This window comes from Limanda limanda, chromosome 18, assembly GCF_963576545.1.
Source record: "Limanda limanda chromosome 18, fLimLim1.1, whole genome shotgun sequence".
In the NCBI taxonomy this organism is placed as follows: Eukaryota; Metazoa; Chordata; class Actinopteri; order Pleuronectiformes; family Pleuronectidae; genus Limanda; species Limanda limanda.
This window is the reverse complement of record NC_083653.1, coordinates 4,779,130-4,802,759: the sequence shown is the minus strand read 5'-3', so window position 1 is coordinate 4,802,759 and position 23,630 is coordinate 4,779,130. Positions and strand designations below refer to the sequence as shown.

Here is a 23,630-nt window from a genome sequence, read left to right as displayed (position 1 = left end):
GATGATGATGATGATGATGATGATGATGACGTCCTTCCTCACAGACTGCTCTGGGAGGAGGCCTCTGGAGGGCCCCCTGAAGGAGGACCTGGAGGAGGCTCTGGCGATGGCCGAGCGCTTCACTCAGCAGTACAACTCCCTGCTGAGGAGGTTCGAGGAGCAGATGGTCAACACCTCCTCCATCCTGGACCTGTTCAACCGGCAGTTCGGCTGGGTGTCGTCTCTGGCCAACAACACCGAGAGCCAGGACGGCATCTTCCACGTTCAGACGGTACGAACATGTGATGAATGGATGGAAATGTGCAGACCTGTTAGAAATAGAGAAACTACTGGAAATATGAAAGATTCAGTTGTGAAGGTGCAGTTTGTTCCACCCTCTCTGTGCTGCAGGTGGTCGACAGGGACTCTGAGGAGAAGAAGCAGAGAGAAACCGACGTGTCCCTGCAGCTGTTCGATTCCCCCACCATGAACATCAGCGTGTCGGGCGACATCCCCTGGACCGACCCCAAGTTCTCCGAGGTGGTGGCTCAGGAGGCGCTGGACCGCTACAAGGGAGCCGCAGTGTGAGTGTCAGACACACATCTAATGGAACAGTTCAACTTATTATGGAAGGAAATGTGTTCATTTGAGATTTAGATGAGAAGAATGATATTATTCTCATGTGAAAACATAAAATAAAAGTAAAAAAATGGAAATTAGCTAATTATTCAGTAAAATAAAAGGTTTAAAATCGGCAAACATAACCACAGATACCAATACGTCTGTAAAAGGCAAATCTCGACCAATATATTATCAACCAAACCATTAAAAAGGCTCTAATCTCTGTATTTCTTCTGCTTTCTTTTACAGTTTGGTGAAATAATCCCTTCGCTCTGTACTTTCTGCTGACGAGAGAATGTTCTGCAGAAAAAAGCCCCACCCCCCACCCCAACTGATCCTGATGTAAAACCTCTGAATTCCTGCTTCTGCAAACAGTTTCACCTCAGAGTCATATCGTCGTGTGTCCTGCTGTCAGAGGAGATGTTTGCTAGATAATCGACATTAAGGCCTTTGCAGTTTATATATCATAGTGTTGGTGAGCTGGTCTGAAACAGGCTGCAGCATTTCAATGAAGTTTCCTTTTAAAAGCCAAAAGATTCTCTCTGTGATTGTTTATTCTCTGCATTCAGCTGTTCTCAAACACGTAGATTCAACTTTTTTCTTCAGTATGCTTCAATAAATAGATTTGATTGCAAAAATATAACCAATAGGAAGTTTATTCAAGCTGTTTCAGTGACTTTAATGACCTGATCGACTCGACAGATCTCTGATAAGTCTTTATCCGAGTTGGTTTGAAGTTAGTTGCCGGAGTTAAAATCACTGATCGGAGAAATAAAACTTGTTGATATTTCAGGACGTCTTGAAACTGCTCTGTAAAAACCACGAAGCCATGAAGCAATGCATAGATTTCATAAAACCTGCTCAAAAAACTGCGTCTCTGTGCATGTTTTTTCCTCTGAATGTGGGATTCTTCAGGGAACTCAATGATGAAAAAAAACAGGCGTGTTTATAGAACTGATATCTACGAGTGTGGGTAACTTGGTGCAGCTTGATTGAATTCAAGGAGACTGTTAATTTAAACAAAGCATTTCTCAAAACACATCTGCTGCACATGGTCGAATATAAAAGTAAATTCAGAGAAAGATTTTGCAACAGTTATTAAAAGTTGAGAAAACTACATTTAAAGCTATACTATAACTATTACTGAGCAACAGCGCCCTCTGCAGCCACAGGTGTTGACTGTCAGGCTCTGTGTCCTCAGATTAAGTTAATATGATGAACTCTGACTTGAATGAACGAGAGGTGGATATTACCCATGATCCCCGGCTTCCTGAATCAGAGGAGCTGTAAGAAATCCACTTAAATCTTCATATTTTGTTTCCTGCTGAACATTGAGGATAAACACTGGTTTCAAATAATTTTTCTAGGTCTTTATAACTGATCTAGTTTAGATTTACTTTTCAACTGTCTAGACCGGATTCTGACTAATAAAATTAGAGTATCAGTCAGTACAACACATCTCTCAAGTCCCATAATAACAATAATAATTTTCAGTGTCTGTCACAACACGCCTGGATTCTGCTTGAATACAAAGAGTGTGATTCTTCTTCCACCAATCTTCTTTTTCTTACCTTTTCCAAACCCGGAAGCAGTTTGACAAAGGAGTCGGTTGCAGAGAGCAAGAGTTTAAAATATTGTGCCGTTTTTATTTTTGTGTAAAAATCACACAGCTGCTAGTCGACTCTGCAGAGATACAGTACATCCATGCAGTTAAACATCTAGGATCCCACAGCCAAGAGAGAAGGAATTAAATAGAATATTCTTTCGCTGTTAGTCAGCAATTAATGCAAATTTACATGAGTCCAAAAAAGGGTGTATCATATACAATATACAGCACAGATCTGGGAGCAAATAGCATTCAAAATCCCATCAAAGACTTTGTTATCGATTGCTTCGGCCTGCCTGGATTGCCTTTGGGGTTTGAGGGATGAGGAGGGAGCTGTTGTGCTTGCAAACGTAAATCGATCCCACATGAAGGTGTTTAATAGGGTTTTAAATGGTATTAGTTCCAGGTCTGGAAAACATCACACACACACACGCTCGCTCGCACACACACACACACAAACACACAAACATCATCGTCCTCAACAGCAGAAAAAAGAAGGCGAGCCTTGATACGACAAGGAAGAGGGAGTTCAGTCAGTCGCCGTGGAAACCTGAACGCCAGTGGAGGGGGAGTAAGGCCTTAGAAGAAGACAGATTCTTCACCAACACACATAAAGCTCCAGGGACCAAACATTTTACAATAATAATCATAAAAAAAAAAAAAAAAAAGATTAACCACACAAGACGGGATCTTTTAGGATACTGGCACAAAGAAAACTTAGTTTCCAGGTTGTACTGACGAAATAAAACTCGAGTGGTTCAGTTTGTCTCTCATCTTAAAGCATCTTCTTTTGTTTAAATACACGTGAGACACAAAAAAAAAAATAATAAGGACAACATGCAGGTTAAAAGAAAGAAAGGAGGAGGGACGTAACAGAATGAAAAGAACAGAAATAAGGGGAGTCGGGTTCAAAGTGCTGTCGGGTCGTTCAGGTCTCCGGCTGCTGAGCTTCCTCCTGCAGGTTTCAGCTGAGAATCGCCCCGATAATAAAACACTGATCTGGAGTTTACTTCTCTCTGGAGCTGGGAGCAGGGAGGGAGGGGGGAGGGAGGGAGGGAGGTGGACTGCTCGTCAACGAAAAAATAAAAGGCAAAATGAATCACGAGCATACAGTAGATTTATCTGGAAGATCTATGATACAAAAGAAAATCAGTATACTGTTCACACAGCTGCTACTATCAAAGTACAAACAGCTAAGTAGAGTTGGTCTGTGGAGATGAATCGCCCGTACTTGCATAGTGCCGACTGCCCGGGTTGGAGAACAGTTATCAGACTCTATCTGCACCACTGGTTTGAATCTGTGCACGCGTGTTTGCAGAGTAGAAAAAACTTAACTAAACAAAATCACAGGAAAACGTCTTCTCCCTCAGCAACACAATTCTTCATAAACGCCGCCTGCTGCAGTCAAGCAGCTGGAAAAAGAAAGAAGCCTTCAAACCCTTCATGTGAACGTCTGCTCTTAAAGACCAGGAGAACAACCACCTCAGGAAGCGAGAAGACGAGGGTTCGAAGCGTTTGAAATGTGGAGCCACGGCTACGGCACAAAAAGGAAAAGAGAGAGAAAGCTGCGGTGTTCTTTAATCTCTTTGAAAAAAAGGAAACACACACAGTCTGAGTAGAAGTAGAGAGCAGTGATAGTTCAGTCATTTGGCATTAAAGTTAAACCATTCAGTCACATCGAACCCGAAACACTGCAACGTGAAGGAGGGAAGGAATCGGTCGGGATCTGAGGTCGTCGCCGAACACACACACACACACGCAGATGTGGGGGGGGCAGTAAGAAGAGGGGTGAGGGGTCAGGGCTGAATTCATGTCACAGGATGAGTCAGAAAAAAGCCTTCACCATGATTTAGCCGTTAAATGCATCACAAAAAAACACACACACACACACACACAAGAGTCCACAGCAAACTCCAGTCGGGTAAATGTTTCTTACGTTTCCTGGCACATGTAAGCTCCTGTTGTACTTTCTACATGTTTCCCCGCAGCCTCTCAAATGTGCTGCTGCATGTTTCTGTGATCTATTTTTAATTATTTTGGTTTTTGAAATATTGGGAGAGCCAGTGACGCAGGCTCCTGTCGACAAGAACCGACTATCTTTGATGGTATTTGGAGCTGAAGTCCTGTTTTTCTCCAGTAGTTAAATGTCCTCATTGACGGCAGCTGGACAGAACTTGTGCCAAATGAGCGAGACGACAATTAAAGAAGTTGTTCAACACTTGCAAACTCTGCAAAAATTTAATATATTTACTTAAGATTGATAATGATCTCGGGTCTTTTCTTTAAATATGCCAGATTTTTAATACGGCGCGGCTGTAACTCCAAGAGAGGAACAAACATACGGATGCCAGCCTCAAGTAAGTCACTTAACAGGAACACAAATACACAAACAGTCGCACCAACACGTGACACACACACACACTCCGCCTTTCTTCTTCAGTCATTCAGAGTTAATTAGACGCCAGCTTCTGCAGCGTCTCGTCCGCTTCTCCGGAACCGTTCCTCAGTTCACCGCCGTCCTCACCTTCGCCTCTCTTCAGAGAAGATTGAAAAAGTGCCAGTTTGTGAAACCCCCCCCTGGGCGCACCCCCCCCTGTCGCCTGGTCCCGCTCGGCTGAGACTGGGTCCTCCGGTCCGTCGGGTTGATGGTTGATAAGTGAGAGAGTTTTAAACGGAGAACCCTGGGGCAGGTCGGAGCCTCGAGGGAAAGCCGGGATGATGGAAGGAGCTAGGGAGGGAGGTAGGGAGGGAGGGAGGGAAGGAGGGAGGGATTCACACCGAGGGCCACAGCTTTGCTTCAGATGAACCACAGCCAGGTTCCTCCTCTAAAGATGAGAGAAAGGTCTGAGCTGCTCCAGCTGGACTTCCAGAGATATCCTCTCTTCAAGCAGGTCCTGTGAAAAGACCAGTTGGGAGTTAACGTTTTGTTTTTTCTACTGTGGACCCTGTACAACACTCCACTCCATATACTGGAACACTTACTTCACATCATATGTGATATGTGTTAATATAAACCACATTGATATTATATATCATTTTATACAATAATATTGTCTTTTGCACACTCTGTCTACATATTCTTACACTCATAGTATATATATTATCTTTTATTGTATAGTCAAATACTTATATTCATACCTCTACTATATATCATATCATATTATATCATACTCTCTGTATATTCTTTGTATACATAAGTCTATATACACATATTTATACATGTGTACATGTTATTATTATTATTACTATTATATTTACTATTATTATATATACTGTTGCTGCCATTGTTATTACTATATACTGCTATTATATTGGTATAATTACTTTCATATATAAATATATATTATGTTATATTATATACTATATATACTGTACTATTTTTATATACTGTCTAACAATAACATTACCATCATATCATCAGTACTTTTACCATCATCTTGCCACTGCACCTTATCTACCTATTTATCGTGTGTTTCTGTTTTTTATTCTTTCTACCTCAATATTTTTTATTTTATTCTATTGTATTGTATTTTATTGTATTCAAATATACCGGCTGCTATGACGACTTAATTTCCCCATCGGGGATGAATAAAGTAATCTATCTATCTATCTATCTATCTATCTATCTATCTATCTATCTATCTATCTATCTATCTATCTATCTATCTATCTATCTATCTATCTATCTATCTATCTATCTAACATCTGAGTGTTGGTGCTTGTTACCTTCAGCTGCTGCTGCAGTTCACTGTTGAGTCGCGCCAGAACTGTGTTCGTCTCCTTGTTTCTTCTGATTGAAGCTTGAATCGCTTTTTTGTCTTTTCCTACCGACCTGAAGACACAAATACACACTTTTTATTTAAAGTTACACAAATTAAAATGAACCACTTGCCTTTAACCAAACCTTCCAAGGTGTGTGTCCTACCTGGGGATGGAGGGCTGAGTGGCGAGCACAGCAGCGATGATGTTGGACTTCTGTGGCCCGTGCTGCTCGTCCTCCGGTCGGAGCTCGTCTTCAGATTTCAACCTCCGACGCACGGGCTTGGGAGGCGGAGCCGGTGGACCAGACGCACCTTTGGCCTGATGGCGAAAAGAAAACACAGAGAAAAATGTATAAATTGATTGATTGACTGAATATTTATTTAAGCCTCGGAAAACACATTGAGGGACAAGACCCTCATTTAGAATGGTGCCGAGGGTGCAATAAAAAGTTGATACATTGAAGAGTTAATACATTGAATAAATAAGAATGAAATAAATATGCATATATATACAGTAAAACAAGGTATAAAACAATTCGTCAGTATAAAATACTATGGCCAAGTCAACTAGCAGTTACAATCACTGCAGGAGAAGTCAGCTGTACACGAGACCAGACTCGAGAACTCCGTCAATGAAACAAATGAGCAAAACTTTAAAGATTTTTGGACCTCATTCCAAATGTAGGGTGCCTTATAACAGAAAGCTGTCTTCCCCAAGTTGGTCTTAACACGAGGCAGATATAATGAAAGCCAGCTCTGGGAGCGGGTATTGTGGGTATTACAATTCCAGCTGATGAGAGGAGAGATATAGTGGCAGTAGCCCAATGATTGTTTTGTAAATATAAATCTTCCAATGACCATCCCTTTTTTCCAGACAGGGCTGGCCAATGCAAATGCAAGTGAGTGGGATAAAACACTCGTTAGCATTGGCCTTTGTCTTGTTAACAAGTTGATTGGAATGGAGAGATGGTGTTTATTAGATCATCTGTGGTGTGGTACAGTGGTTTCTCAGCAGATGTTCACTTACAGAGTTCACAGTAGCTGCGGTTCTCTCGTCTGCTTGACCGTCACTCTTCACTGTTCTTAAGGGACCAGCGCCCTCTGGTGCCTTTTCCACCTGTGGACACAAACACACAAACAGTTTCAAAGGGGATTGAGGCGGCTTTTCAATGAGGTTAATAAAAACTCTGACTGGTTCTGATGAAGCATTTAATGACTCGGTAATCTAACGACTCTGAACGACGGGCAATAAAAAGGTGTCGGTGTGAAACCGTCTCCAAAGCAGCGGGACTCACTCGGCTTCCAGAGTTTTTGAACTCTTTTGCTAAATATTCACCACGAGTGAACCTTGGAATAGAGACACAACCGTCCCGGTGAGAACTGACCTGTCCGGCCTCGCTGTGCTTGTCGACCTCCGGCAGACTGGACGGCTGCTCCGAGGCCGCGAAGGCCTGGAACTGACTGAAGTCTGCGAAATTGGGCTGTTGAGGGATCTGGTGGGGGGAGGTGGCGGTGAGTCCGGCGCCCCCTGCTGGTGCAGCCTCTGCCTCCGCACGATGCCCAGGATGTGGAGCTGATGACTGTGGAAAAGGAGTCAAGAGTCTTTTAATCCCTGAAACCTGAAGCTGAGCGAACTGAATATAAATGACGTGTGAAGTGACTTTCACGTGTTTCAGTCTGACCTGTGTAGGCAGCGGTCGAGGAGGCACAGCGGGGGGGTAGGCTATCGTGGAGGACGGCTGTTGTCCCGGGGCCGACGCGGCGGCGAAGGTGCGATTCATGTCCAGAGACGAGGAGCGAGAGTGAGAGGCGTGAGGCCGGGGGGGCGGGGGAGGAGGGGCCGCCACCACCTTCAGGGTCTCCGGAGACGTCCCCGAATGAGACCTGAGGACAAGACGGGAAATAACATTCAATCCCTCAGAGGCCAGAGTTAATGTTAATCACTTCACTTATGAAATACGACAAAGTAAAAAAGGGAATCTTGCCATAGGAGAAGTTGCTGATAGTATAAAGCAATAAAGAAATAAATGAATAAAAATAAATCATTGAAGTCCTATCTACTGACCTTTGTCTTGTGATTGGCTCCTGGTCTGAGGTGTAGGAGTCTGAGCTGCTGTAACCATCACCTGCACAAGACAAAGAAAAACACTGTCAACCTCCTCAAGTGTAAACCATTAAATAACATTTCAAGTATACAGATATAAAACATCAACACAGTACAAAATGGCTCAACTAACAATGGACTTCATTGCTAATATACCTAATGCAATTCATGATGTATCTGAAAAGTTTCAGGAGCCCAAAGTATTTGTCTCATAAGCTTTGCCTCTCTGGAACAGAAGCCCCTGGTTGACTTACCTCCAGAGTTAGAGGCTGCAAACTTCAAGGAGGCAGGTAGATTGGTTTCTTCTGACAGTTCTGGAGGTTTGGTGAGCAGAGGACTTGTGGGGTGATTGTTATCTGCAGGTTAAAGGAATAACAGGGAAAGGAAACGCCTTGAGTCTGAGGTCCGATCAGCAAGATTCAAGATTTTTATTGTCAAATGCACAGAGATAACATGAAGCAGTCACTGGCAATGAAATACTTGGGTCACAGGCTCTCTTTTAACAATGCTCAGTGATTTCAACCAAAAAGATAAAATAAAAATAGTATAAAATTGAATAAAATAGAATATCAAAAATTTAAAATAGAAAATAATATATATATATATATTTACAGATGAGGACAAAAATAGAGCAACAATAGTTCAATTTGTGCAGGAGTGCAAATATTCAAATATGCTTATTACGGTGCTGGTGCAAATATGCAGGTATTACAGTTATTGCAGTTCAGAGCAGTTTCAAAATCTGATGATAAGGATTTCTGCTGCATGTTTATGAACAGTGCAGAGTAACATCGTGACTTAAAGAGAATTAAACTATATCAAAGGCCATATCAGCATGTATATTACATATTTCAGGATGTTCACAGTCAGACATGAGGCTTGAGGGGGTTTTCTCACCACTGCCAGTTCTCTTCAGCTCCATCTCCTGCATGTGGATCTTACTGGGCGTCATCCGGATGGGAACCGGGTGAACGATGGCTGTGTCCTGGACGACACAGAAGAGACGACAGGAGGTGAGACACGTCTCCATCATGAACCGAATCTGATTCTTAAAAACAGTTTCATAAATTCACGTTGCACTGACGCTACTTTTACTTGAGTAACGGATCTGAATACGTCTTTCTCCACCGCCTGAGCCTCCAAGCTGCACATCATTTATTTTTTTGCTATTCCAAAATGTGAGGGTGGAAAAAATTATAAATTGAAAGATGATTTATTTCACCATTCAGATTCTGCTAAGTGATTTTAATGTTGGACTTTCGGGCCCAGAATTACCAGGCACATAAAAGCAATTTGAAAAGATGCAAGGAGGCAAATTGTTGTGGCCAATTCCCACTTTCATCAGATTACTTATGTAATTATGTTGTGTCTCTCCAGGACGACATTATTGCTGTAAGGAGAGAAAAGTCTGCCTGAGAGACAAAAAAAGATTTCCACTACTTGGAAAGCAGCACCAAGTAATTTAAAAAACCTATAGCAATGACCATATAAGGAAACACTATCGACACAATGTGCACTAGTAACTGGTGGATGTCACTGGAGGAAAATAAATAGTGATGTCCCAGATAGGGTTGCAATGGGGCGGAAAGTTTCCGGTAAATTTTCGGAAACTTTCCGGAAACTTTCCATGGGAAGTTAAGCTCGGGAATTTTGAAAAAAAATAAAAATACGCAAATTAGACACTGAGCAATAAAAATATCATTCAAAGCTCTATTTTAAAGATGTATGGAATACAGCACACACTGCACATTGAGTTTCAACCCTCCACTGTGCATTCTTCCATCACATGCACAGATAACTCCCAGCATGCTTCACTCTACAGCAGGGCTATTGAGGCCTGCTGTAGAGTGAAGGACTAGTCAGGTAAGTTTCCATGATATTACTGGGAAAATATATTAGCATGCTGATTGAGGATTGTTCATCTGTTCATCTAGCCTATTTCCATTCATTTATCCATCAATTGTAAAATATGTTTACAGACGATTCCAATTGTTTGGCTAACTATTTATATCTCTGGCATTGCATGAGTATTTTTTTACAAACTTTTTTCAAATCTTATTCTACAGAACAATGCCACATGCACTCTCTCATGTGTGGAGACATTTCACCCCATCCAATGTAGAAGGAAAGGCTGTGTACATCTGCAAATACTGTGCAAAGACCTATGTTAAGAATGACACAACGATGCAGAAGCATATAGTCAAGTGCCCAAAGTTTCCTCAGGGCTCAAATCAGCTTATAACAAAACAAAATGTTTATATTTATGTCTGTATATGACAAGGTAAATACAGTTAGTATAAATTACCCACAACATTTCCAGTTTATTCCCGTTAATTCCTGTTAATTCCCATGGAAAGTTTCCAACTTTGAATATTCCCGAAATTTTGCAACTCTAGTCCCAGAGTAGCTAAGCCAGAAAGATCACAACACACGGCTGCACTGACAAAGAACTTCATGCACAGATAGAGAGACATAAAAAGAAGGAGAGGAGAGAGGAGCGAGAGAGTGGAGAGAGAGAGATCCAGAGAGGTTAATGTCTGTCCATTATTGGTGAAACCATGCATTACTAAGTGATTGACTTACAGGGTCAGCTGGTGCAATGTTAGAGTCAAATTGGGTCAGAGTTTGTGAGCTGGAGGAGCGCTCGCTAAACGTCTCCCACTGCTGCAGGAGACAGACAGACAGTGAGAAAAAAAACAGGTCAGTCGGCCAGTGCAGTGACATCACACATTTACATCATCAGTCTGAGCCGCCGCCGCCGCCATCCCTAAATGTGACGTCATGACACGGCGTGGTCGGCGAGCGTGGAGACAACAGACGTCGCCGACTTTCACACAGAACCACCGCAGTCCAAGAAGCGAGAGAAGAGTTGGTGAATTATCAGTAATTATGTCTGATGATGAAGAGGATGGAGCGGCAGTCGATACATGACGGATGATGGATGAAGAAGATGCCGCGTGGCCCATTTAACCCTCAGCAATTACGTCAGATGGATCAAACACAGCAAAGAGCAAACAGGCGCAGAGTTTACAGTACGTGTGAATAGGGTTGCAAAGGGGCGGAAAGTTTCCGGTAAATTTCCGGAAACTTTCCGGAAACTTTCCATGGGAAGTTTAGCTCGGGAATTTTGGGAATTTTGAAAAAAAAAAAAAAATAGGCAAAATTAAACGCTGAGCAATAAAAGCATCATTCAAAACTCTATTTTAAAGATGTATGGAACGTTGAGTTCCAACCCTCCACTGTGCATTCTTCCATCACATGCACAGATAACTCCCAGCATCCTTCACTCTACAGCAGGGCTATTGAGGCCTGCTGTAGAGTGAAGGACTAGTCAGGTAAGTTTCGATAATATTACTGGGGAAAATATATTAGCAGCTGATTGAGGATTGTTCATCTGTTCATCTAGCCTATTTCCATTCATTTATCCATCAACTGTAAAATATGTTTACAGACGATTGCAATTGTTTGGCTAACTATTTATATCTCTGGCATTGCATTAGTGTTTTTTTACAAACTTTTTTCTCATCTTATTCTACAGAACAATGCCACGTGCACTCTCTCATGTGTGGAGACATTTCACCCCATCCAATGTAGAAGGAAAGGCTGTGTACATTTGCAAATACTGTGCAAAGACCTATGTTAAGAATGACACAACGATGCAGAAGCATATAGTCAAGTGCCCGAAGTTTCCTCAAGGCTCAAATCAGCCTATGATAAATCAAAATGTCTATATTTATGTCTGTATATGACAAGGTAAATACAGTTAGTATAAATTACCCACAACATTTCCAGTTTATTCCCGTTAATTCCCGTATATTCCCGTTTATTCCCGTTAATTCCCATGGAAAGTTTCCAACTTTGAATATTCCCGGAATTTTGCAACCCTACGTGTGAAAACACAATAGGTGACTTGTGTGTGCGTGTGAACCTCATTGCTCTGGTTCATCTCTGGCCAGGCCTGGTTGAGGGAGGGCATGGAGGGAGACTTGTTGGGGGGGTCCTCCACGGGAGAGCCCGAGTATCCCACGTCAGCAGCTGCCTCCGGGACCTCTGTGTCAGAAAAGTACAAACAGGTTATACTCTATAACAGACTTTTGGACCATTCTGTTTATGAGGCTTTCGATAATTAACACATGTGATAAATAAATTGACTTCAAATGAGTGTTGGGAATGTTTCCTTTGGAAGTTACACGAAAAATTCCACTTATTATCTTTGTTTTTAATCTGAGAAAGGGATTTTGCAATTTCCTTCAACCAAAGTAACAAGTAAAACAAATATTGAATCAGTTAAACGAATCAAATGGACTTTCACTAATAAACAGGATACACCTTGTTGGTTTGATCCGTACAGAAGCTCAGTGTATTTCTTCATTGCAGCTTCAAGGGAAGATCAGTGGCTGCTGGTGCTGGTGTCATATATATCAAGCAGATGGGAGAAGTGTCATCCCTCTGCTCTAAAGACTTTTCCTCTAAATAACACTGGGAGATTTGGTGCAGAAGCAGAAGAAGCAGAAGGAAAACCAATATCTTCAATTAATTATCATTTAACTATTACAAATTGAAGTAGGACGGAAAAGCAACAACAGTCTTGAAACTCTTCTGCATGGTCAGCACGGCCGGGGCCGACAGAAATGAAATAAATGAATTACTGAACTGCTGATTTGTTGCATCAGCTTCCTTATCTGCAATTTCTCTGATATGAGTATAAATAGAGGATCTAATACTATCAGCAGCCGTAGTAGGAACAGCAGCTTTTGTCAACAGCAGGGATACACACTCTGCATGTGTTCTGTTTGATTATCTATCACCAAAGGTTTTGTGTATGTCTCAAATAAAAGGGATTTAGCATCATGTGAGGCTTCAACTCTTAAAATACAATGAGCTCCCCTGGAGTCTTTTTCCATTTATCATCATGCTGATTCTGGGGATCAGCTAATGAGTGGACTTCATGTTGCCTGGCAGCAGGACACGTGGCTGTAGCATGAAAAGGTAAAGCCCCCTTAAAAAAGAGCGACCTACGACCCACAAGAGGGAAAGTGCTGCACGCTGTCACCTGACTAGGGTTGCAAAGGGGCGGAAAGTTTCCGTTAAATTTCCGGAAACTTTCCGGAAACTCTCCATGGGAAGTTTAGCCTGGGAATTTGGGGAATTTTGAAAAAAAAAAATAAAATACGGAAATTAAACTGTGACCAATAAAAACATCATTCAAAACTCTATTTTAAAGATGTATGGAATGCAGCACAGACTGCACGTTGAGTTTCAACCCTCCACTGTGCATTCTTCCATCACATGCACAGATAACTCCCAGCATCCTTCACTCTACAGCAGGGCTATTGAGGCCTGCTGTAGAGTGCAGGACTAGTCAGGTAAGTTTCCATGATATTACTGGGAAAATATATTAGCATGCTGATTGAGGATTGTTCATCTAGCCTATTTCCATTCATTTATCCATCTATTGTAAAATATGAGTACAGATGTTTCCAATTGTTTGGCTAACTATTTATATCTCTGGCATTGCATTAGTGTTTTTTTACAAACTTTTTTCTCATCTTATTCTACAGAACAATGCCACGTGCACTATCTCATGTGTGGAGACATTTCACCCCATCCAATGTAGAAGGAAAGGCTGTGTACATTTGCAAATACTGTGCAAAGACCTATGTTAAGAATGACACAACGATGCAGAAGCATATAGTCAAGTGCCCAAAGTTTCCTCAGGGCTCAAATCAGCCTATGACACAACAAAATGTTTAATATTTATGTCTGTATATGACAAGGTAAATACAGTTAGTATAAATTACCCACAACATTTCCAGTTTATTCCCGTTAATTCCCTTATATTCCCGTTAATTCCCATAGAAAGTTTCCAACTTTGAATATTCCCGGAATTTTGCAACCCTACACCTGACAGACTTTATGAGACCCGAGGTTGACAAGCTGGAGGGAGGGAGGAAAGAGAGAGAGAGAGAGAGTGCGAGCGAGGCTGTTTACCGGCTGAGTCATCCAGGTCAATCAGCTTTGGCATCAGGCTCTCGGGCAGCTTCTCCGGGAGGTCGTAGCCGTTCTTCCTGGCCACCACCAGGTGAAAGGCGGCACAGAACTCGTCCAGGGTCAGTGCTCCGTCCTTGTCGAAGTCCGAGAGCTCCCTTCAGAGACAAATCACACACGACTGAGTCTGCAGCTCTGATATAATACATTTAAAAGTCAACTTCTGCCTTTTGCTATCTCTGTTTTATTGGGTGCATCAAAGTGGGCACATCACTATTTACGCAGGTTCTTCTTTTATATAGTGTGTGAAGCTCATGATCCGAGGAACGTTAGAGTCCTGCTCATGATCCGGAAGAATTAAATGATTTCTCACACGAAAGCAAACAGGCCTGTCAGACTGGTAACATGAGCCGGCGGCAGTGCAGGGATTAACTGTGTAATTATTCAGGAACATTTTATTTCCCCTTGATAGACTCGGTTTCACATTACACATAAAAGAGCTTTGCAACATCATGATGAGGGTTAGGTCAGCTCTGACAGGAACCAATCACGGGTTCCTGCCCTAAGCACTAGAACCTTTAATGGTTCCCCACGTCAAGTTGACCCAGTTACCAAAGTAAAGACATTTTTCCTTTCATCCTGTCTCTGTCTTCCATGTTGTAAAAGCCATCACCAGTTCACCATATGGTCAACAAGTGCAGCAACAGTTGCACAGATGGTTCAGACATCTTGACGAAGCACTTTAATCTCCTCGAGACGGACGAACACGGCTGAGACCGAGACTTTCAGGATTCAAACTCACCAAATATGCGACAGCTCTAAAATCGGCAGTTTGGATTTGGTGAAGAATTCTTTCGCTGCTGAACCTGGGACACACAGAAACATGATTGTGATCAGTTCAGGTTTTTACTGATAACCTGTTTGTTTTATTAGATTAGATTAGATTCAACTTTATTGTCATTGCACAGTACAAGTACTTATACAACGAACTGCAGTTTAGCATCTAACCAGAAGTGCAAAACAAAGCAGTAAAAGTGTAGAGAATGTGCATATTTAAAGTGGAATATGTAAAATAAATAAGATATGTACAGTAAGAAATGGATATGGAATATGAACAGTATTAGGAGGTATGGTCTGATATAAGTACGATGAATACACTATGAGCAAGATAAATATATAAATATATATAAATATGAAAACACTATAGGTGGGATAATACAGTAGTACTATGCATTTTCCTACCAGGTATGAAGCCAGTGAGGTCCGGCTGGATGGTTTTAAACTGGTTAATATAATACTGCCGCTGCTCGTCCGTGATCTTCCAGGGATCGTCGTAGCAACTGGACTGTCGCTGCATCTCATTGGCCGACCCTGCCATGGCCGCAGTTCGTATCGTTGTGCTATCCTGTGAGAAACCATGTGGAAGATTGGCAGAAACTATTAGGAAAGTAGTCCCTGTTAAAATTACATAATTAAATACATAATTCATGAAAGCAGGTTAGGACAAAAAGGTTTCTTCAGTGACGGTGTCAACTGTCTGCTTCTTTTTGTTTCGTTCAAGAATGTAATACAACGGTGATGATGCAAAATGTTTTATTTATTTTTATTGGATATTAAAATAGCTCGACAGAGGAGTCTGAAAGGAATAACATTATCTGAGAAACTAGAATCAAGGGCACTCGGAAAAGCGCATACCTCTGCCAAGGCTAATATCCTCCCTCTCTGTGTTTAAAAGATTTTAAAAAAAAATCCTGGATCTGCTCCAAACTTTAATGTGTTCTTCCTTGGGTCGTGCCCCACCCCTCGACATGATTTAATTAAAATCGGTTCAGTGGTTAGTGAGCAATCCTGATGGCAGACATGCAGACAGTAATGAAAACACAACCCCCTTGGCTGAGTGTTTATCTCGTCACTGGCTGCAGGAGCCTTCACACTTTCTGGATTTGTCTGAACACGGCCTCACAAGCTGCGTCGGGTTCAGTCCAGCGACGCCGGCAGATAAAGCTCTGATATAAACCTTTAGCGGATGTTTGAAGTGCTGCTGTGGGGACTATGATATCTATCCGGCTTTATGTTTGCAGTGTGTGACGGCTACTGCTGTTAGAGGTTGATGATGTTTACCGTTACAACACAAACGTTACAGTCAATCCCATAATCTGCTCTTCTGATAACGATGACTTATTAATCTCCAGTCGGTCACTGGTGCGTCCTGAGGCACGACACGTACGCCTCGCCAATATGTACGTTAACAGGTGAAAGGCAGATCTGTTCAGAAGCACAGCAGTGGCCTACCTGGGCTGATGAGGGATGCATTCCAGGGATTGTGCTGGATGGGGGGGTGTCTGCTGTGAAACTGACCCAACTCTCTTGACCTGGTAAAGGGGGCGAGTGGGACGGCCACATGCCCTCACCGGGAACCGGACCTGGAAGGAGGAAGAGTTTAAAAAGTACAGTCACATCCACTGCAACACAAATACATATAGTGTGGTATTAGGAAAGGATCAAGGCTGAAACTAACAATAACTAACTTAACTCTCCATTGAAATGTTTAGTTTTTAAAAAGTTAAAAAAGCCAGAAGTGACCAATCTGTGTCATAAGTTAAATGCTTTGTTTTTCTGACATTTGAGAAAGTGGAATTAGAAAATGTTTTGCCATTTAAACTAGGAAAATCTCTTTATAAATTATAATTATATATTATAAGGATTATGAAAAAAAGCAGGCAATTCATTTTCGACTTATTGCCTTAACCTTACATCTCCTCCACATTTTGTAATAACAAAAGTAAAGCAAAGGTCACGTGTCGTCTACTTTGTTTCCTTTATGAGTTACTGCCTTACTCAGCAAGAATTATTTATAGTGTACGAGCGGCAAACAGCAGGAAGTAAAAACCAACTGATACGCTTCACACGCCGACTCTTTTTCAAGATCATCAGCACTAGTGACAACTTCTCTTTCCATTGTCCACACCTGGAGTCTGTCATGTAGACTGTTTTTAATATCAGAATCCAGGAATCAGCGTGAGCATCTGTTTGGGGGGGTTTTGTTATGTTGCTGAAATAGCAAAAAATGACCCACAGACATTTTGGGGGTTTGTTGCTCGACAACTCTTTGTCGCTGGACGTTCATTCTAACACAATGTAGGTCGGAGGTTGTTACCCGGTGGTGGTTCTCTGAACTGCGTCCACACGGCTCCGGCTGCCGCCGCCACCACCGCCGGCTGCCGGTCTACGTTTCCTCCGCTGTGCTGCCGCTGGTGTTTCCTCCAGGAGTGAGGGGAAGTGGGGGGGGACTGGTCAGGGGAGACCACTGGGGACGTCGGTTCAGGCTGCTAATAGATAGAAATATAATTAAACATTTTAATTTTACACATAAAGGAAGAAAGAGACGTTAGCTTTCAGAACACTTTAAGAGCTGGAGGCAATGAAACAGACACAGGAAGAAACACAGGAAATGCAGCTGTATTCTAGAGGCTTATCTTTAATAAACACAGTTTGCAGCAGTGACAGGAAATAGCATGTGTCTGCAATGCTGCCCCAGAGATACATGATGGTATTAAGGCTGATTTAATCCAGTTATCACAGAACGAGTTGTGGAAAAACACAGCACACGTATTTATAATTCAACCCGAAGCCTTCAACTATACCCTCATCTGTTAAAATTGAAATAAATAACACACCTGTGGTTCTATGTTTGTTGCCAGGGGCTGGACAACCTCGTGGACAGGAAGTGCAATGGAGGCTGCAGGACCTTTCTTGTTCTGGAGTCCCCTGGCCGGTGGCCTGGGTATTACTGCAGTGGCAGAAGCCGGGTACAGCCCCTGGCTGTCGGTGTCCGGGTAGAGCGCCGCGTGCCGCGCCTCGGCCTCGTTCTTCCCCACCACGAACCGGGGCAGCGGCAGGTCCTTGACTGGAGAGACAGGAAATCCATTCAGAGGATTAGAGGAGAGATTTGTTTCATGTTGATTTAAGGAATGAGGCTGGAACAGCAACATCATCAGTCTGTGACGTTTAGAGGATCTGAGGAGTAGGTTTCTGCTGTTTGGGTTTAGTTTTCCAGAGAAGAATCTCTACTTCATCTACTTCACTGAGTGACTATGCATACATTTCCCAGAATGCCTGGAGACGGAGCACTCATTTGTTGCAATCAGCTGTGGTTTGTATCTCAAGTATCTCATCAGAGAGTAGAGCTGCTTCCTCAAACTAATACAAAGCTGTGGACACGTGTGTTTGTGTCTTCTACTGTGGATTTGTATGAAGCTCAGTGTCGGAGCAAAACAGTGAAAACAGAGAAGAATCTTGATTTCTCTCCTGTCGCGGGACTGAGAACAGAACGCAGAGTGGATTGTTGCAGACTGGTACGTTGTAACTTGTAATCTCGCAGCTTAAGATGAAGTTTATGATGCATATAAACACATAAAGTGATGCAATCCTTTCCGCAACTTCATATTGTAATAGTTCACCCTAAACAAGTAACTGTGGGACATCTTCCCTTGTGTTTTTTTAAAGCAGTCACACCAAAAGCAAACAAGAAAAAAACAATTTCTCAGTTAAACCCTCGAAGGGTTTACACAAGCAGCTTTGTTTAGTTAGGAAATAGGAACTAGTTTAAACTGCTATAATTGTGCTGAAAGACAACTGGCTCTACTTTCTGATTAGTTGTTCTTATTCAAGGTGATTCATATTTTTCCCCTTACGCTCAAAACAGCAATCTGGGTTTGCTAAAGGACACGTGGGCAGGAGGAGCCTGGGATCAAATCAGCAGCTCAAGGATTAATGAAGAACTGATTACGAAGCAAAAAGCCGAGAGCACCATGGTGTACTTCAAGATTTTAAACAAAATGAAAAGTCAAGTGGCCAGAGTTACTGGTCAGCTGTTATGCGATGGTATTTCCTGGTGAATCTCTGGTGTCAGAGTCCAATCTAAAGCAGGAGAAAAGGGCAAAAAAAAAACAATGGCACTGATTCAAAGTCCAGCGTGGACTCACCCGAGTTGAGGCTCTCCACCCGCAGGGGCAGCCCGGCCTGGGCGATGGCGATGAGCTTGAGAGCGATGTAGAACTGGCTCCTCCCGAAGTGACCGAGGCGAGTGGCTCCACAGAGCTCGGTGATCTGAAGCCACAGACGAGCACAGGAAGGGACGGTTAAGGTCGTCTCGGCCTGAAACTCTGATATGAATGATTACTGATAAAGAGGAAGGAGGAGCTGCTCTTCACTTTCAGACCTTTAGAGCGGATCATGTGTGGTTTAATTATTGATGTGTTGCTCCAATAAACTACACAGGGAATTAAACTTCATACACATTGTTATGACTCCTGAAGAGTGAGGCCTTCAGCCACGTGAGCCACAACACAGACAACCCACACGGCCGACTGATCCCTGTCTCGCTGACAAAGAACTTTCTTATGTGTGTGTGTGTGTGTGTGTGTGTGTGTGTGTGTGTGTGTGTGTGTGTGTGTGGGGATACAAAGTACCAGTCACTTTCCTCAGCCTGTTACAACACGACATTGTAGTCGTACCCGTCTCTCTCTCCCTCCCTCCCTCTCTCCCTCCCTCTCTCTCTCTCTCTCTCTCTCACTCACAGGCCACAGCAGCGTTCAGTGTGCATGTCGCACAGTCGAGGACGACAACACAACAACACAGCCCCCCCCCTTGTTGACCTTGAAAATGATGCTGAGTCACAAACGGCAAAGACTGGGCCTGAAGTCCCCAGAATGAGCTGCTGCTGTTTGACTGATGGTGTCTGTCAGCTGTCAGACAGAATGGGGGGGGGGGGGTGCTACAGCAGCAGAGGAGGTTATGTTTTCACCCCCGTCCCTTCGCTTGTTGGCTGGTTTGCTTGGAATGTTCGGAAGCAGGATTACGCAAAAACTGCTCGACAGATTTCCATGAAACTTGAAGGACGCTGTTGGGATTCTGGATTCGGGGAATATTTTTTTAGGATCTTGATGAAACTAGAAGAATCAGACACGTTTAGGGAACTAAACATGTGGAATTTAGTGCAGCTTGTTTGAATTTAAGGGAACTAACAGGCCTTGGTGGAGGCATGTCCTTTAGAGAGTGCCTAGATAGTACTTGTCTGTGTGTGTGTGTGTGTGTGTGTGTGTGTGTGTGTCAGTCTCTTCTCTTCAACGTGTACTTTTGAGACAGTCTAAGTTCGATGACATCTTTGTCTACGTTCCCAATATGTCAACACAACCTGGGGAACAACACAACAGCAGATGTTGAAGTGGAACATGGAAGGAGAGAGAGCTGGACATGATGCAGCGGAGACACATGTCCCTGATGATCAGAACCAGAACCCAGCAGGAGACACTTGGGAGAGATCAGGTTCTTTTCTGAGATCCAGGAGGAGAACCTGCTCTCCAGCTGGGTGTGTGTGGGGGGGTTCTGTCTCTCTCTCTCTCTCTCTTTGGGCTAATGAGGCTAACGTTAGCCAGAAGAAGGTGTGTCTCGGTCGCTGCGCAGCATTGCTAACCTCACGTCCCACCTGATTATTGACAGGTCCTCTCTGACAGCCGGGCACGTCTCTGAGACACCACACCCCCCACCACCCCACCCTACCCCCCCCCCCCCCCCCCCCCCCCACCACCAAGTCGTGTGTCCCGGGCTGTAGCTCACCTGCAGGACCACCTCGCTGGGCAGCTGGGCCGCCCGGAACAGGTCCAGGACCCTCCCGTTGGACGCCACTTTCTTGGTGTTGTCCGTGTCGCAGTAGGCGAACAGGTCCGAGTAATACTTCTGCTCCACGTCGGTCAGCGTGAGGCTTTCCATCGTGGCACCGGGAACACAAAACAACAACACAAAACAACAACCGTGGATGAGCCCCGGAGCCAACGGCCGGGGCAGGATCCCGAGGAAATGGGCGAGTCTTCAGGATCCCAACTTGGCTAGCGGTCGGTGCTCCAGCTAGCTCGGAGGTTAGCAGGTTAGCCCCCCGGTGCTAACAGCTAGCAGGTTAGCCCCCCGGTGCTAACAGCTAACCGGGGCCGGCGATCGCCTCCTCGCAGGGGGGGGGACACGGAGCCTTCCCGGGCACTTTGAGAACTTGTTGGGCCACCGGGAGCCAACAGCTGGCTAGCAGAGGAGCTAACGGCTAGCTGGGTGCACACACACACACACACAGGCAACCAGCGTTAAGCTAACCAGCCACCCCCCCTCCCTCCGCCCCGGGTCACGTGTCGCGTTCACCCCTGTGACGTGGTGTGTGCGTGAAGCTTTGCGGGACCCGCGGGGTCTGCGTGGGTTCGTTGCGGGAGAAGTTCCCGAGCGGGGCCGTCACACGCAAAGTTTCTGGGTCCTCGGGTTCCTTCCTCTGGTGATCGGAGCCGCCATTCCTGCTGCCAGCGTCCATCCACCCGGAGACAGCACCACACTTCCGCCTGGGCGCCTTCAACTTAAAGGTCCAGAGTGGGAAATGGAGCTGAGAGGGATCTACTGGCAGAGATTTGAGATATGAAATGATCCTAGTGATGTTTACACGAGTGTGTTTCACCTAAATTGTACGATTTTTTGTTCTCTGTACCCTTTATATTAAATTATTTATATTTACATCAGGAAGAGGGTCCTTTATCTCTTTGTTGTTGTTTGTTTACAGTAGCCCAAACTGGACAAACTAAACATCTTTTGAGTTTTTATGTCAACTGAAGGCTGAAGGTGTTGGTGTTTGGTATGACAGATATTCAGCTGCAGCATGCAACTTCACCACTAGAGGTCACTAAATTATACACACTGAACCTTTAAAAGACCTGACCAAGGGTGGATAGTTCCCATGGGGCCCCTATAATAATCACTCAAAAATAAAAACAAGGATACAAACATCAAATGCAACCCAGTGTCATTTAAAATCTTTCTATGTATATATATTGTGTAGTTTCTGGTAATTTGATTAGTTGGACATGTTTCTAATCACAGTAGAAACTGATATGAGGAGAACCTCCCAGTGGGTGGAACCTTTGGTCTGTCAGAGAGGAAGAACTGTCTGGAACATATTCACAAATACAAATTGTGTTAAACCAAGTTACCTCAAGAAACAGATCAGTGGGAGCCCACACACTTTTCTAATAAAAGTTTCTTCAAGCATTGTAAGTCCCCTGAAACACAAAGGCTCGCTTTTAGTCTGAAGTAGAACTCTCTTAACTTCCGGTCTGGCTTCGTGTGACCTGTGGCTAACTTGACGTCAGCGCAAGCTCGCTCATCCTGCAGGGACCCGGATGAGATATTTCAAAATAAAAGCTGCGCCGAGCCCCTCAATGTGAGTTCACCAAGTTTCATGAGTTTTAAAGCACAGTTTGATCCTCAAGAATTCACTGAAACCTAGAAGTAGACTATGTTACCTGACTTATTAAATCTGCAAATGAACATTTAACACAATAAATAACAACATACATTGCTGTAACTCTAACAACCCTTGATTGCTGGTGGAAAATATAACATATACCATTTTATAAAACCCTGAAATTACTTCTTTATGCACCAAAGTTTTTCTCATTTAAATGAAAAGATATAAAAGGTGCAAACAAAGACAAATCCTCCACTGTACCTAAAGAAGTTGGCACTCTGGTGTGAATAATACAATGAATGATGCTGTGATGACACAGGCCTGCTTCTGGCAGGAGGGTGATGGAGGGAAAGAGAACAGAAACGAACAGGATGCTGGGGAAATGATGAAGAAACAAATAGATGCAATTAACAGTGGGAGGAAAGGGGATCAGAGCTTTCAGCACAAACAAGTGACTTGTAGTTTCATTTTGCTTAGAATGTTACACACATACAATCAGTTGGAAACTTCTTGTGAGTTATTTGGGGTCTGATATCAAGAGCTTTTCTGTAATTTTGCATATTTACTTATTCAACATCTGTGTTACTGGTTACATGCGTCATTCTGACTTGAGTTCAAAAGGTAAAAACTTTATTGAAAAGCAGAAAACAAGTCCAACGAGCTCCTGTTCTTCTTCTTTGCCTTATATGGGGCAGCAGCCTGCAGGAATCACACATCTGTCACAATGAAGTCAGATGAGCCTTTATGGTGCCTTCGCGTGTTATGGGAAATTTGGCCACACAGGAAATACAACACATTACCTTGTTTATAATCCAATTTAACAATGGGTCGTATTCAAGTTAAAGACCTCATCTGAACCATTGCCCTAATTTGAAATATTCTGCTTATGTAAAATCAACAAGAAGGTAAAAGATACAGACAAAGAGAGAGAGAGAGAGAGATTTTCTTTTTCAAACCACATGTATTTGTTTAAATAAATAAGTACAATGGTTAATGGGTTTTAAATAACCGGCTGCCCCTAAACAACAGAACCAAAAGTTCTGGTCAAACTCCCCTGAGACAGAAACTTGAATTCTTCAGTTTTCACCAGAGGTTAAATTCCAAAGTCCTCCCCTATGCAATATTTTCTATCTGGTTTGTCCTGCTTTTTTTTTTAAATGGAAACTTTGACCTGTCTGACTACATAGTTCACTTCTTTGCATTTTCTTTTAGGGGGTGTTGTCCCGATCCCCCCCACCCCTGGAAATCCGCCCCTGTTTAGAAGTGCTTAAAACCCTCCGAGCCGACCCTGAA

General features: G+C 43.3%; 2 protein-coding genes across 5 annotated transcripts in view; one reads left to right on the top strand and one right to left on the bottom strand.

Annotated features, from left to right (window-relative positions):
- The window catches only part of clu (clusterin), an 8,214-nt gene extending 7,278 nt beyond the window's left edge, over positions 1-936 (top strand). The window contains exons 8-10 of the mRNA XM_061091798.1: positions 45-271; positions 391-563; positions 850-936. Of these exons, the coding sequence (XP_060947781.1) occupies positions 45-271; positions 391-563; positions 850-862 (413 nt within the window). The 3' untranslated portion in view covers positions 863-936. The remainder of the gene's footprint in view (positions 1-44; positions 272-390; positions 564-849) is intronic.
- A 1,289-nt stretch (positions 937-2,225) lies between these two features.
- reps1 (RALBP1 associated Eps domain containing 1) lies at positions 2,226-21,405 on the bottom strand. Of its 4 annotated transcripts, none has more exons than XM_061091474.1 (19): positions 20,678-21,405; positions 19,045-19,168; positions 17,737-17,966; positions 17,217-17,388; positions 16,352-16,482; positions 15,302-15,464; positions 14,862-14,925; positions 14,063-14,217; positions 12,000-12,121; positions 10,655-10,735; positions 8,969-9,056; positions 8,326-8,427; positions 8,033-8,093; positions 7,650-7,851; positions 7,353-7,547; positions 6,995-7,084; positions 6,132-6,286; positions 5,933-6,038; positions 2,226-5,100 (listed from the first exon to the last, which is right to left on the bottom strand). In XM_061091474.1, exons 1-19 carry the CDS (start codon positions 20,828-20,830, stop codon positions 5,032-5,034), a joined length of 2,463 nt encoding a protein of 820 aa, XP_060947457.1. In that variant the 5' UTR covers positions 20,831-21,405; the 3' UTR covers positions 2,226-5,031. The 4 variants fall into 4 exon arrangements, with proteins under 4 accessions (XP_060947457.1, XP_060947458.1, XP_060947459.1 ...); XM_061091475.1 differs by having other exon boundaries at positions 17,217-17,385; XM_061091476.1 differs by lacking the exon at positions 10,655-10,735.
- Positions 21,406-23,630: the final 2,225 nt, after the last annotated feature.